Source organism: Paralichthys olivaceus, chromosome 10, assembly GCF_024713975.1.
Source record: "Paralichthys olivaceus isolate ysfri-2021 chromosome 10, ASM2471397v2, whole genome shotgun sequence".
NCBI classification, from domain to species: domain Eukaryota; kingdom Metazoa; phylum Chordata; class Actinopteri; order Pleuronectiformes; family Paralichthyidae; genus Paralichthys; species Paralichthys olivaceus.
The window spans coordinates 19548232-19564874 of NC_091102.1; the positions used below are offsets into that span (position 1 = coordinate 19548232).

General features: G+C 41.9%; 1 protein-coding gene across 1 annotated transcript in view; it reads left to right on the forward strand.

Moving 5' to 3' along the window:
• Nucleotides 1-206: 206 nt before the first annotated feature.
• The window catches only part of col18a1a (collagen type XVIII alpha 1 chain a), a 75053-nt gene continuing 58616 nt past the window's right edge, over nt 207-16643 (forward strand). Inside the window, exons 1-2 of the mRNA XM_020090063.2 lie at nt 207-374; nt 458-531. Coding sequence (XP_019945622.1) covers nt 370-374; nt 458-531 — 79 coding nt within the window. The 5' untranslated portion in view covers nt 207-369. The remainder of the gene's footprint in view (nt 375-457; nt 532-16643) is intronic.

Consider the following 16643-nt stretch of genomic DNA (forward strand, 5'->3'; position numbering starts at 1 on the left):
GCATTGTTTACTTATGTGAGGTGGGTTGTCGGGGGCTGACACGTGTCCCTGAACTATAATTGCAGGTTGACAGACTTTGGAAGTAGTTCCCTTCTAGGACCTGGCGGAAGTCCCTGCTGTGAGCCCCTGGTCTCACCTCTCCCTCCCTCCCTCTCCCTCTCTCTCTCTCTCTCTCTCTCTCTCTCTCCCTCCCTCTCACTCCTCCTCTCTGTCTCCAGTGGAGCTGCTGTGTCTCCATCAGCTGTTAGAGCATCGTGCAGCAGCGGTGCTGGACTCTCTCTTCCGAACCCCCCCTCGCCCCCCGCTGCCTCCCCACCTCCGCTCACAGTCCATGTAGTTTTATCGATACCAGGGAAAGAAGAAATCAAGATGAGGTACTTGTCGTGAAACTTTTCAAACCTGAGGTCTGTTGCAGGTTGAGCTGTGAATGTGAGAGTTTGCTCTGGTTCCTCTGCAGGTGTCCATCGAGGCTGCAGCGCCTCGTCTGCTGCGTCCTGCTTCTCGTCAGTCCAGCGGCATCGCAGTGGCCAGGTAAGAGAAACACAGGCGCATGGATGTCAGGGCTCTGGTGACATGTTAAACCCAAGCGTTTCCTAACTCTGTCTCTCTGTCTGGTTTTCATTTTTCATTCCTCACAGTCTGTGGTAGATACAAATATTATACTGCTGGTTTTCACTGGTAAATGTCCTTTTTGGATCTCGCTGGACTTTATCAGCCTCTGTGGTCTGTGAGGGTAGTTGAGTCATGGCCACAGATGACTTTTCTCAATAAGGTTGAATTGTTCCAACTCCACGCTGCTTTACATGTGTCCCTTCATTTACACAGAAAGCACCAAGAAGTTTTACAAAGTGCAGAAAGTAGACACATGTCATGATGCTTGTGGCTGCTGTGTGTTGAGCATGACGCCCGCTCCACGTTTCCTTGCTTTGGATGACATTAGTTCTCTGATAGATTGAGGACTCTGCAGCTTCAACCCTTTATTGAACCACTTGTTGACTAAGTTTCCTGCAAAGCTGAGCTGACCCGTAGTTATGATTCAGCCTCAGCAGGCTGTTGGTCTCAGAAGGTCAAAGTTGGGACCGTTTACAAGTTTTTCCTCTAGTCCAAAGTCCACAGTGTTCAGAAACATACACCGTGACTGTGTTTGTCCTGTGTCTTAACTCTGTGTCTGACCAGAGACGTATGCCCCCCCCCCCCACCTGTTAACCCAAACTGCACAAGCAGAATTGCTAACTAGTCTCTTTCCAGATGTTATCAAGTCAGTGCATCTGAACAGGAGGCACAGGAGATGGCCCATTGTAACAGTGTAGGAGGGTAATAGGAGCCACTGAATGAAAAAACTCTCTTCTGCTCCTGAATAATTTATTTTTGAACCTAACAGACGTCCCACGTTTAATTTAGTAACGATTGGAGAGAAGTGTAGCTGTCAGATGATAGGGAGAGGAAACTGAGAGGACGTCCATTAATATTTGATCGTCCGTGATCGCTTATGGAGAGATGCAGAACTCGGGGGCTTCGATGAACTCTGTGTGTTAAAATGACTCATGTATCTTTTATCGTGTAAACTGTAGTAAAACAGGTTTGATGGTTTGTTTTTAGGGTAAACCATTTTGAAGTGAACTCTCCAACAGTGTGACATTTTCACAAGAATGCTGTCCTGTCTGTGTGTGTCCAGGCTGAAAGGGCCTGTCGCTCAGTCTCAAGAGCAGTGCCTTTGGTCGCCCGCGACATGGTTGAATTAGGTCTGATTCATTCCCCAGTCCCTGACTGGGTCAGGAATCCCTATTGTCATGTGATCTTTGACATGCACCCAGCGTGGATTTTGCCTGAAGGGAGCAGGACGGGGTGGGGGGAAGGGAGTGGCTGTAAGGGGACACCCCACCGTGCTATTTAATGGCTGAATTAGATGCCACATTAAAAATCACAGCTGGCTTGAGGTTTTCTCCTTTTCAGAGTCGGCCAGGGGGACATGAAAGCCATTTGAAACATTAAACGTAAGGGATAAATGGAACTGACTGTGCTAGGAAGTGTTAACAAAATGATAACATTTTTACACTTAGATTTTATTTAATGACATGGCTGCTGTTAAAAGTTATTCTGTAACTTCCATCTGATAATAGTGAGCTCTAACTGGTGAAGCTGTTGTTGTAGTAACATGTGATGGAGCAGTTTGACTGCAGCAGAGAACCCATTGACAAACATCTGTCGATGTGTCACATACTGTATGATTGTAACATCTGCTGCCATACATATGTGTTTCAGAGAATGATATGAACTTTATTTTCCTGTTGTTGTTCTAGTTTTCATTGTAAAGCTGTTATAATTTATATATAGGCTATAGCTGGAAGCTAAATAAAATAAAACTATTTTAAAGTTCTAAAATAGATGGAAGACTCTTCACTGGATATGCAATTACACATGTTTCTTAATTAAGTGGCTTTTGCAACTGATAATAGATGTCAAATATCTCATGCAATAATACCTTGTATATGCGCTGACGACCCCATGCAGCAATTTTTTTTAAAGGATATACAAATGACAGTACATGTGAGGTCAGTAAAATGAAAATCCCACAATACAAGGGATTCTGCACGTTACTTTATAAGTAATAGAAATTCCATGGAGGATTACTGACCATCAAATAAACCCAACTGTAAACTCCAGACTTAATGTCCACTCATTAATTTAAAAGTTCCTCACCTCAAGAATAAAAGTCTGTTTCTCTGCTGCCATTGTATTGGGGCCTCAGTTAGGATCATAGTGGCTCTTAAATGAAATAAATGGAGCAACTGTGCAGAGATTCTGTTGACTCAGTGAACCTTGTGATGTCTAATCCCTGGATTTTCTAGTCAGTAAACCTACTTATTCATGATCGACATTTCTGCTGGTTTCTCATTTGGTCTGTAAGTTCCATCCAGCATTAGCTTTGTCATATTGTGTCAGCCACCAGCATTTACACAGATCATTTAACCTCTGCTGGGGAGATGGTTTATGTCTTGGACTGTGTGAGACGGCTCTGCTTGTGACTTTCAGTGTAAGCTTACGAGTGCGTGTGAGGTTGTGGGTGGGGGTCATCCAAAATGTCAAGTGGATGTCTGGATGTCCGTGTCTGGCTCCCTGTTTTTTCTGCATTTTCAAAAACTTGACTCAAGCAGCGGATGCTTTCTTTATGCGTTTATGCTCTTACATGTGCCACTTTGTCAACTGTCTTTATCATGTCAGTCAAAAAGTCACACAACAGATTCCAGGTCACTGATAATATCGGTCAGGAGTCTCAGTAATGGACTGGATGTGGCTTTTAAAGTTGCATGCAATGCTCTGCTTTAAAAACATTTGAGATTCCATATGTAGCTGTTTCTTTAGTTCGTTTAAGACAGTCAAAACAACAAGTTCATTTCAAGCAGAGGGGCTTGTGTGTCTCTCAAAACTCCTACAGCGTAACTGGACCTCTCTCTTAACACAGCACAGCTGTCAAAGACCAGGACAGAAACAAGTGAAACACTCACCGAGGAGGAGGCTGAAAAAGGAAATGTACGTTTGGTAAAGTTTACTTCAATGTAGATGTGTTTTTGTAAGAAAACCACAGTGGTCACATCCTGCTGTGATTACTTAAGTTGACCCATCTGGAGCCTGGAGTGAATCTGGACAGTTGTATATCGGTGCTGGATGTTGAAGAACATGTTCCAGTTTACAAAGTACCCCTGCTTCACCAGGCACCCTGTTTGAATTAATCTGCATGTACACATCAAAGACGTGATGGTGAATGTGACTGATGCTGTGTTTTTCAAAATTCCTCACTGTCAGTAAAAAATGTTGTATTTCATTAACTCTTGAGGCACTGAGACGATTGATTTTTGTGTATTACCTTTATTTTCATGATCACTCCCCCACCGACAGACATACATACTCACGAGAGCACATACGTGTCAAGGGCCACAAGTCCCCTTTAATTCAATCAAGTTGCACCAAATTTCAAACGCTCATAGGTATCAGTACCGTACATTTTCATCCAGATCCATGAATTATTCCCGAGGAAATCAGTGAAAATGTCACAAAGAACCCAATGTTCCTCCATCTGATTTTGATCCGCACCAAACATGTATTTATTATGGGTTCTTTCATCAATGTTTGTAATAGTCCGTCTTGTAGTTTTTGAGTAATCTTGCTTAAAAACAAAAAAAACATACAAACAGTGAAAAGGTAAAACCCATATTATACACGTCCCCTGATAAACTGTTCCTGTGTCCAGTTTGACCCACATTTAACAATGGTGACTTGTATGACCTGTGAATAAACTCAAACCAGCTTCATGCTGCCTTTGCTTTTAAACATAACTTAAAGAAATAGCTAAATCAATTCGATCGTACAGCTACTGAGTTCATGGTTACGTCATTATTATAGAAGGTTTTTCTGACTAAGTGCAGATGGAACTAACTGAATGGTAGCTGATGTCAAACCGTTGGTGTGTACAGAGAAACATCATTCTGTTCATCATTTCAGAAAAGAAGATGGCCACAGTCAAACGATTGACCTGAAATCTGACATTGATTATTGAAAAAATACAGATTTGTAGGATTGCCATATGTGAAGGGCTTCCTTCTGTATTTGCAATCCCCATCATGTTTTCCGGCCTCCACTTGAATGTTGCTGACAGCTGTTATCAGTATTTTTATGTGCTCCCGCCGCTCAGCGTTTCAGGTGCGCGCTGCTGTTCTCTCATGTTGTCCCTGATGTCAAAATGCCGGGTTGAAAGAGGCAAAATACAGAGGGACACCATAATTACTACTTATGTTCCAAGAGAAGAGGACTTGTAGGGCCACTTGCTCTGTACACCCAACTATCTCCACTGCTAATGGCACACTGAGTGCCCTCTTAGCTCTCAGCACCTCTTTCCTGTTTGTGGTGAAACCCTCACTTACTTGCTTGTCTTTCCCAGCCGTAAGCCAGGTAAGAGTCTCTTGAAGGTGTGAAGCCTTACTCTGCAAATAACAGGACTTTACAGTATGAGCAGGTTTTGCTTTAAACAACTGAGCATCAAGCAAAATGGAAAAGCTAATACATTACAGACTTTCTAAAGAAACCCTCCAACATTTAGATTTGATTATTTGAAGGTACTTTGGAAATGTTTCTGCTTCAGAAAAATGTTCCTCAGCTGGGTCAACACACAGTAACAACAGTATGCTGCTAATGTAACAAATGCTGTGTTGTTATAAACCTGATGACCTCTCAAACTACCCTGCAAAATGGCATTTCGTTTCTTTAGAGAGCATTATGATCGAGGGCAGGCTTACATCTACTCTGTGTGGTCAGTTTGTCAGCACTGTACGCTGCATTCAGGGTGAACACTGGTTTCCATGGCCACCAGGTGCAGATTTTTCCACCACAAAGCTGTATTTGGCCGCAGCAAAGGAAACTGGATCCATCTACCTGGCACTTTGTCTCAGTCACCAGCTTTAGGGAGTGATCGCTTGTCCTTATACTGACAGTCTGCTGAACACAGAGAGGCATGAAACTAGAGAGCCCCCCCACCCTCCCAGCCCCCATTTACGTTCTCTTGTCCTAAAGAAATCTATACCATCAGCTTTTCACTCTCCATGAACTGGGACGGGTTCAGAGGTACAGAGGCTGCCTCATGTCTTCAGCTGTGATGTGATCCCCCCCGACGTTATTTTCAGGTTACCTTGCAGATGCAAACCTGAAATAAGCATGTTTTAGCTGTCAGATGTGAACACTGTTGATACAAGCCCAAGCTACCACCCAATGCGTTTCTTTTAATGAATGAATAGACCATTCAGCATTTCATGAGGCCCCACTTGGGAATGTCATTGTGTGTTTCAAACCTCACTTGCCGTTATATTCCTCTTTTTGCTCCCCATGTCTTCTTATCTTTCGATTGACTCTTGTGATGTGCAGGCCGCTTTTCAAGGCATCCTTGAATTCCACTCATTCACCCGTCCTTCAAGAGCTGCCATGTCTGTAGGCAACACTCTTTTTACCCTCTCGCAAATCTCACACCATGGGGGTGTGAACTGAGGAGAATCCCATGGGACTGGGAGATTACCATCAAGTGTAGGGCTCCTGTGACAAAAGAGGGATTTGCTGAGTCCTGTACCTCTGTCCTCTACTTTTGTATGGTCTTGCTGGAAGTGAGACTCGAGGGATTCGAGGCGAGGTATGGAATTCGATGACATGACCTGTCTTCACCGTACCTGTCAGAAACTGAAAGGTGGACTTTTCAGATCTAGTCGGTATTGATATAATGTTGGGTAATAAAACAGCTAAAGAAAAAAGAAAAGATGAACAAGGGTTTGCGTTGTTGTTTGCTGAGCCTGCCAGTGTTTTTACTGCATCTGTTTGCTCTGAAGTTAAGTGCCTCACATCACCAACTCTCATGCATTGGAGAAAATCTTTTTGAAGACGTGCCATTATCTGCTTTTGTATATACATCCTTGCTTGATGACGCAGTGAGACAGAGGACTTTGGGTCTTGTTGGATCATGTGCTGAGCCTGGATTTATGCAGAGCAATAGCCTCGGCTGCTCATAACTTGGAAGCTGCTAATTGTTGTGTGAATCATGAGCTTGCAGACAATAAAGGGTGCCCTCTATTCACTCTGTGGATGTTATGGGCCAGGTGGCACAGTGCCATCCATTGAGAGGTTTAGAGAGCAGGAACATAGGCCAACCAAGGGGATGTTAAATATTTAGAGGGCCAGTGAAAGATTTGCAAGGCTGTTTATCTACTGAGACTGTGGCATTTTCAGTCAGGGAGACAATCTGGAAGGTCTGCAGTCAAACTCCCTTCCTCATTGGTCACCTAACTGGCTGAGACATCCTTTGCAACTCAGTTACTGCCATGTTCAGCAGAACCCCGGTGTTTCACAACGGCAGTTTATAGCCTTATTATTGGGACTTGTTAATGTCTAAATTAAAGTGTTCGTAACCTTGAGTGTCCTGTCTTGAATGTGTCTTCCTAAGTTAAAATCTGGGTAGAAGGTATGAATGCAAGAGAATGCTTGTGTTCACAGCTCACTGTATGCAGGATTAGATGTGCCTCTATTTAAATCAATACAGCTGTCTACACAGACCGTGTAATGGCTTGCATTTCACTCCATTTCTACACACATCACCACAACCCAAAGTGTTTTGTGCTTTACCGAGCAGTGAGAATAATCTCTCGGCCAAAGTTCAAAGAACTAGTGAGAATAGAATCAAATGGTGAGGTGGACTCACACACCCCGCCTCACATCGCTTCATATCACCTCACGTTTATATCCTCATGACCAGGCCATACCTGGTGGTCCACTGTTAGCTTGGTGTGTCAGGGCGTGCTCACCTTGGGTGTTATAGTGGGTTCTGTGCTTGTTTTCACTGTGAATGCCTGAGGCTGAGAATAACATATGTATGTACGCATGTATGAGCATACCATACATACGTAGATCAGATCAGACGAGGAAGTTGTATTTGAGAAGAAATCCCCTACCCTCTGTGTATATTTGATCTTTTTCTGCGTCGTTTGTGTGTCTGCACTTTGCTTTGAAACCAAATGTTTTCTATTGTTTGTCTGCAGTCCTGGCAGAGCATTGTCCAAGTTTACTTTGGACAAGAAGCATGATATTGATACAGTTATGATAAACAACAAGACTGTCTCACCCCCTATGTTGGGTATTATGTTTGAAATACTGTACTTTAATTCAATGCATTTAATTTAGAAGTCAAACACCTCGCCTGTGGAGCCCTACAATTTTCCAGTTGGTTCACTAAGTTCATTTGTTTCATATCAGGTTGGTGCACCAGCTTACCAAAGCCCCATCACGTGGATTGTAACATGCCTTTGCTTGGCTTAAGCTGAAACAGAGGAAGACCATGCCCTGTGGGCTATTTGTGCTAAAGAACCCATCAGGGAGGAACAATGAATGCTGGCACCCTGGACCCTAGTCTGGGCTGTACTAATTGAGGGCCCTTATATTGTCTCGTCAATGAAAGCCCTCTTTGTCCCACTTACTGATCTTCATCTACTGTATCTCCCAGGCCTCTGATATAGCCATGGGCATAACGTCATTCCCCTCCAGCCATTGTCACCGTTCATTAGAGGGGATTAAAGTGTCAGATGAAGGTGAAGCATATGATGCCCGATCTTATTCACTGAGGGGAGGTGGAAAGTGTTTTGCCTCATAAGCTAAAAGTTTGTGCCCCCTTGCCGAGGATGAGACTTTGCCTTTTGGTTGATGGGTGTAAAGATTCTGAAACCAAGACTGAAACCATGATATTAATGTCCACAAAATTGTATTGTGTTAAAGGTCAGTAAAACTGCGACGCCCACTGCCACTGCTGTTGAGCTTTTGTTACGCTATTGATGTCACAAAACTAATTTTGCATGTCAAAATCAGCACTATATCACATGTCAATATCAAAACTATGAGTCCATTTAAAGTTAGGGTTATTGTTTTCCAACTGTGCGCCATATGATAAAAACAAACTGGAGGGAAGGAGGGTCAAAGTCTATGTTCCTTATTAATCTATGTGTGATTGATGCTTAGTAGCCAAGCAACAAGGATCAGGGCTGAAAAATGGGTCCATGGCTCTCAGCTGTGAGTTTCTTTTAAATGAGGGGACAATTATGAGCACCAATCAACTCAGAGATTTGTTCACTTCAACCACATTTACATACGTGATTGTCCACTCCAGGGTAGATAAGTGGGAGATCGCATATACCTTACTTTCATGTCATTTGTTTCAGATGTTTCCTTAGTGTGAAATTTCTATCAGTCTGTTTATGTCAAGGGTTTTCACCTATGGTTTCCTCCAATGCACAGAGGAAGCTTTGCAACAAAAAGAGAAGTGTTTCAACCCCCCCCCCCCCTTTCATGGTTGGATTTACTGTCAAAGTGTTGATCTGCATTGACATGTTCTTGAAGTGCTTTGCAAACCTGAAACTCAACACTTGAGCGAGGCCTATAGCAGGTTCAAAGAACCAGCGGAAGGACAAAGAGACAGCACTGGCCAACAGGCCGATCTGACAATCTGCTTCTTGCACAATGCAGCGTGTGCAGAAATGAGATCTGCATGCACATTCTTTCCACATGAAGCCCACGTCTTCTGTGGAGGATGTCATTTACTTGTGCATTCAGGAACAAAAACAGGAATGGATAGAAATTCGTTCTTGGCTTTCGCTGAATGCTGAGAGGATGTGCTTATGCATTTTCACCTTTGCCAGCATTTTTGCTGCTTCGTAAATCTTAGACCTGTGTAGGCAGGTAGAATTTGTGCATTCATGATGAATGTGATGATATTACAGACCATGACAAAAAAAACCCCAGATGAGTGAGGGCGTTGTTGAAATGTCATAATATGCAGTCATTATAACTGTCACTTTATCAAAGCAGCTTCTTTACATTTACTTTGTATTTCCAGAAAGGATCAAATCTTTGAAGCTGCAGGAAAGGTGTCTTTACAATTCACATTTCAAAGTTTTTTTTTTAAAGCTTTTTAACTTCTCATGGTATAATCTAACCAAGACTGACAGAACACTGTTTTTAACACACTGTAAGTAGAGGAGAGCAGAGTTCTAATCTGAGAACTCTGAGAATTTTAAAACGGGGGAAAATTCGAGGTAGTTTAAATTACAGACCCTACTCCTCATTTCACTTTTAATCTCAACTCTATTAAGATGTCATATAGTTGTCTAAACACATTGTAGTTTATCCTTCTGTACATAAACAAACATTCTTAAACACAACCTCTCTAGAATTTTTCACCAGCAGATATTTGTTTCATAACTTGTTACCTCCATGTATTTTTTGAACTATTACTTAACTCTTCTCTATCAGGTGAAACCATCTTTGTCATCTTGATCAAACAAGATTAAATCCAGTGTATTATCACTGTCTGCTTTTATTTTATTTTGGAGCTAGATCAGTGTAAGCACATGCCCAGACACAGGCTTCACAGTCTGTGGCTAATGATCATCACTGCTTTCTAAGTGGTGTGATGTTTGAGTCATTGTCTTAATTCCCTCAGGGGTGAAGAAAACTAAACCCATTCCAGCTGAAAACCCACAAGTGTCAGTGTTGCTGAGCAGCTTTAAAGGTACAGTGTGTAGAATGTTGTGATATCTAGTGTTGAAATTGCATCTTGCAGCTGAACACCCCTCACCTCACCTAACTTCCAAACATTAAAAAAGAACCTGTGGTAGCCTCAGTTGTTATAAAAACTCAGAAGGTGTTTAGTTTGTCCAGTCTGGACCACTGTAAAAAACATGGCGGCCTCCATAGAGAGGGTCCCCTCGATGTAAATATAAAGTATTTAATATAAAGGACATTTTCTGGGGTAAAAAAAAATACAATTCATACAATTTCGATGAAATGAACTAGTGAAAACATCATGAGGATTATTCTACATTGAATTTCTGCCAATAGATCCCTTTCACCTAAATCTTACACACTGGACCTTTAACTGTTGCTGTGCTCTTATTGATGCTGTTTTCATTGTGCAAAGTAAGAGCTTTTTTCACTGTGTTGAAGCACCGCATCAAAGATGTCAGATGGTCAGTCAATAAATTGTCCTTAGTGACTGGCAGGAGAATCTTAAGAATGCTGATAGCCTGGGAAATTTGTCAGTGGACAGCCTGCACTTCACAGAGGTGGGCCTCTATTTTATTAGATATGAGCATGTCTTGGAATGTGACCATAATGTACCTTTTGACTCACAGGGCTAACAAGGTCTTTAGTCCTTTGAGTTCTGTAGCGTTAAGACAGTTTTTGTCTCTCATATTTAAAGCAGTTATGTTTTTGCTTCAAAGACTCACTGATTCTTGTTATGGTGTCGGATTCTCAGAGGAAGTTATATCCTATCAAAGATAATGATCTCTGACCTTTTTTATTTTGTCCCCCACCACCTTTTGCTCTACTCTCCCAACAAGAGCTTTTACCTCAGCTGGAGGGAAACAAGACTGTCTGCAGCAGATATCTGTTTTCACACAGCAGGTGCATTCACTGATCGAATGATGCAAACTCAGCGCATTCTGCAGCTGCTTCACAATAAAAGCAAAGTTGATCTGAATCATGATTTTATTTAATCGCTTTTGCTGAGTAATCCTGTTTACTAATGACCTCCAGCTGCAGAGATTTATCATACTTCTGGAAAAACCCTGCAGCTAATTAAACCAACTGAAAAATGTCTACATGCTGCTCACAGATCTGTCAACGTATCAACAAACACACTTTTGACCTTTCACTGTTCTTGGAAGACTGCCATCAGCTACTGTTGTGACAAACGGTTGAATCTGTTAAGCCAAAAAGTTGATTATACGACTTAGACTGGCTGTGTAACCTGTATTCAAGTGGTGTTAACTTTATTTTAAATGCTGATTATTTATCAGCATCCCTCCTATAGTGGGCTTGACACTCCCTACAGTGGTTGCTGGTTTAGTTCTGACCTGATCCTTTGTTTTGTGTCTTCCCACACTCTCTATTTCCACTTCATGCTGACTATACTGTCAATAAAGGTGAAGTGTCTGAAAAGAAACCTCCCTCTTATAGTGGTTACATGCATACATTGTATTATTGCCACAAAGATGTATGGCTACTTGAACAGAAACTGGAGTTGGTCCTCCACCACTCCCTCAGTGCTGTGTTATTTGTGGTTTTCTGTTTGAGCTACGAAGCTGCTGTGAAAATGGGTCAAGTGGGCAGATTAGACAGCCCAGGCACACAATGTGTGAACCCAATGGTCTGTGGTTTAGACCCATTTTGTTCAGTGGTTTATTTTATAGCAGAAGTTTCTACTTAGACTGTGTACACGGTTCTCTCCTCTTGTGTAGAACAATCATATGGTTTCTTCATCTTTTTCTCAATTTGAGGCTGGTCTTGAAAAGAGTTCTTCGTTTCAGCTGCAAGGTTGTTGTTTTTAGTTGATGAAATCTGGCATGCCCTTACGAGTTCACTGTCAGATCATCAAAACGTTGAGGAATATGCAGTCAGAGAGGAATCTGTGTGTTTTATCTCACTGAATGCATTCTGAGTAACTGAAGCAACATATTGCTTAAGGTAAAACCTTTAGGCAGAAATGTTTCAAGTATAAACTCTGGATTATTTCGTGCATGTTTTGATCCACTTAACCTTCTAACTTCACAACAGAAAAGCCAAGATAAAACGTCTTGTGTTATTTTTAACTTTAGAAACTTGTTTGTTCAAGTTTGAAAATTGCGTTTTAGTTTAAATTTTGAGATGTTTCTCTAACAAACAAAACCTTATTTTTGATAAAAATATGATTGAGACAAAGAGTTCTAAGAGCCATACTGATGATGCTTAATCCCATCAAACTGTGAACAGTTAGGTTAAAACCATGTAACGTGTTTGCTGTTAGAACTCCTATTAATACATCAAACCTTTTTGTAAATAAACCAAATGGTAACGTCAGAACACGATAGGGAAAAGGCCACTGGGCTGATTTATATCTGACAGCTGATGTTGGATGGACTGCAGGTTTTGGGTCTAGCAATAAAGATCAACAGGAATTGGTGCAGTTACAGTTCAGAGACACACATCCCACCTCAGACATTTCACAGGCTTCAACTTGTTCATGAAAGCCTCTAAAAGCAGAGGTTTCCATTAGCACCGACAGCCGACTATACTCATCAATCCAGCCTGCTACTTTGTTACCTTCATTTTAAATTCTAATGAAATAGGTTTGAATTGCAAGTTGCGATGCACCATGTGTGTTTTAAGACCATTAGCCTCCTTTTCTGAACAATTCCACGCAGCATGGTGCTGGAGAAACTTCTGTCTCTCTCTCTGTCCTCTCCCTTGCGTGAATGTGTGAGAGGTTTTGTCCTGCCGAGTAGAGAGTTGTCATCAGTGTCACACGACACATGAAGAATTACACTGATTGCACAGACAGGTGACAATCTCTTCAGGGAACTGTTCATTGGGAAAATATGATGGGAGCAACTTGACGACTCTTCATTAAAAATTAAAGTTGCCAATTCCACATAAGCCACATATCTTTGATAAAGGCTTAAGGAATGAACAAAAGAATGATTTATCTCTATTTACACGGTGCCTTTTACAGTAGAGGTGTCTCTTAGATGATTTGCAAACACCAAAACAAGCAGTGTTGTCACAGTAACGGGCCTCTGTCATGTGAGGACAAGTTTCTCAGCCTCACAGTGTAATGTTACTGTTTAAAATGTTCTAGAATGCTTTTGTAGTTTTTGCTAACTAATCAAAGTAATAGCAGATGTTCCAAATCAAGTTATTTTTCACATCATGCATTAGATCAATCCTAACATTGAGTCATTTTCTGGTGGTCTGTTTGTAACATGCCTAAATCATACCTGCTGACAAGTTTACATGGACACCCATTTTCCGACTACTGCCTTTATCCTGAATAAAACATAATTTAGATTATGGTGTTGACATTAGTTGCCAATAGAATGTGCAACTCATGTTCCAGTTCCCATTTTAGAGAGCATAGTCTGATTATGACTCATGTCATTAAGTCTGAAGTTATTCCGGCAGTTTTTAAAACCCCAGCACTATGCCCCCTTATATGGGTGTTTTTATTTTTCCATCTTGTTTACACCCAGGACATGTGTCATCAAGAAGTTGGTAACTGCTGTATATCGATGTTGCAAAATGAAAACCCCAATAGGATGTTAAGAAGTATACATGTCTACAATTGAACTTAATTGGTCTTATTCGGGTTAATATCTGAATATTGATGATTATAGATAAAGTCCTAATGATTGTACGAAATCAGGAGTCTTGTTTTAAATATTTTTCACTGTTTACAGACTGTGTGGGCTAAAACACACAAGAAGCCTAATTTCTCCTCCACAATAATTAACTGCATGTTAACAATCAGAAAACTCATATGCGCTCATGAAGATCAGTTTATATGAGGGGAGAGGGAGCAGTGTTACTTCATACCCTGCTGAAGGACTTCTGTATGCTGTTACTGAAGTCTCCCTCCAGCCATATGATCCCTCGATGAGTACTCTTTTATAGTTTTCCAGTATTGTGATTTATCTTTTTTTCTCACAGTCACAACAGTTAATGTGTGTAAATGTCTTTTTACTGCATCCAGCTGAACATTTAATTTGTGTTTCAGACCGTTTGGAGTTGATATATTGAGCAATAAACCACAACAGACTTGTTTTCTCACCATCGAGTCCACTGTAAAGTTACAGAATGTGGTGGGGGGAGTGTCCTGCTGTAACGCTGCATTGATGGATGATTTTCTTTTTACCCTTAATACCACCACAGTTTGCTTCCCCTGAGGGCGAGGCAAACCTCTCACTTCCCCACCCCATAGAGCCCAAGTCTTGCCTGAAGCTTCTGGCTGTGATTCAGGCCAAGACAGAAAAGGTGGGCTAGTGAGGTGTGTCTGTGTAAGTAGTGGTGGTTGTAGCCGGGTGGTGGGTGGTGGCGGCAGGGTCTTGTTTTAAGAGGCTGGCCTCTTTCCAAGACTCATTTGAAATCCACAATGGGGTGAAAAGTACACTGGCAACCAATTACTCCTTGATAAACCCGGTGGAGAGTGGAGCTGACGGCAGATGATTTTTCAAAAGGAGAGAGGGTCAGGTGGATCTGGGGGTCGTTCAACAGGTTCACTGTGTTGTTAATGTTTGAAGTGTTGGCTCACACAAGGTGTGTGTGTGTGTGTTTGCCTCCTCTTCTTGCGCCTTACCTTCTGTATGCCTCCTTCCTCCTGCCGACGCCCAGGCATTTGGACACATTCCGGCCACGCATACCGCTGCTCAGCCCGTATGGCCGTGCAGCCTTATTGGGTTACTTAGTTTTGATCTGGGCTCAAAAGTGGCATAGTTGCAAGATTGGCTTCGTTATTGGAGGCAGAGGAGTCTTTCCTCCGGCAGGTTACGACGGCACATCCAAAACCTCACACCTACCGTACCTTTCAATTAAGTGCTCAAATATTATTCCACTGAAACCACAGAGCCGTATAATTTCCTTCCAAATGAAAACCCAAGAGATGAAAGTTGATCCACTGACGCTGCGAGACATACATCAGAGCAGAAGCCCACAGTCCTCCCTAGGGGTTATTAAAAGCTTATGTACACTCATCACCCACTAACAAGCCATGACTGATAGTTTCCTGGACTTTTATTATGGAGTAGGAGGTCAGAGATGTGTTTTTTCACTCACGTTGGACTGTTGAAGTAGATAGTTCTGGTCATTTACTCCCCCCCATAAATGTTTAGCTTGAAACGGATGAAAAAAAAGTTGAGAGAATCTGTTCAATCATTCATGATTGATGTCATCTGTGACTTAGTTCAGTCTTTCATCGTTCCTTCCTGTGACAGTTTTTAGCTGCCGCAGCCAACTTTTGTGTTTTTTGTTGTATTTATTCCCCCAAGTGAATGGTGCATTGTCTGTGTAGAAAGAGGAAAACCAGGCCACACACACACACACACACACACACACACACACACACTCACATCACCTCCTCCCAACTGGAGTTCACCTTCCTGCGCTGCCAGAAATGTGATGGTGTTAGTCTGTATGGGTGTGTGTGTGTATGTGTGTGTGTGTGTGTGTGTATGTGCATGTGTGTGTGTGTGTGTGTGTCGGGTTAAGGATTTCTTTTACCCACAACGAAATGGTCCCTTAGCCACCCCCCTTCCTCCCTTCACCCTAACTCTTAAGTCTTAAGTCCATTTTATCTGTCTCTGTCCTACACACACACACACACACACACACACACACACACACACACGCCGAAGTCTCCTTGGTGAATAGTCACAGCTTGTGGGGAATGCCTCAGAGCAGACAATAGGCATGTATCCTTACTTACCGTCTCCCACCGGTCATCTGGAACGCCATGGTACTCTGAGGTCTTGTCTGTTCCCCCTCTGTTTAAAGTGACTTCTTTTCCTCTTTTGACACACACACAAATCTGAGTGGCTAGGCAGATAGCAGATTTTCAACCAGACCTTACTGTTGCTCATTCTTATCTCATGAAACCCTTTTGAAATTTCAACCTGAATTGCCTGGATACTTGGCACCAAAGTAAAGTAGACATGAACTCTAAAAATGCCAGACAGGCCAGTCTAAACCTTGGCACTCAGAGCAGTTGGGCACAAACCAAAATGTGGTCTGAATAAATAGAGGCAAAAGAAGAACACTGAATACAAATAGAGAAAAACACAATGTGGCTGGGTGGATGACTCCTCATCATTATTACTGACTCGTGTTTTGAACAGTGGTGCTTTGAGCTAAATGCTAATGGGAGCTATCCAACATACAATGACACTGGTGATAAGTTGATGTTAGGCAGGTGTTTAAAATGAATACGTTTACATGGACCTCAATACTTCAATATTAACCTGATGAGGAAAATAGTCTGAATAAGTCACTTTAGCCATGCCAACAGCATTTTCTGATCATCTCAACCCAGATAAGGTCATACTTGGAATAATAAATATTAGTCATGTATAGACATGCATGAGTCTTAATCTCAGTATAATGTTCTGATAGAGTTTTCAAAGCTTTGTGTGACATACAGCAGTTATCAACTTACACATATCCTGGGTGTTAACAAAATGGACAAAAAGGAGTTTTAGCTTTTGCAAAATTGGAAATAAACCAAATGTTTTACGATAGCATTGTATATATTTGGGGTT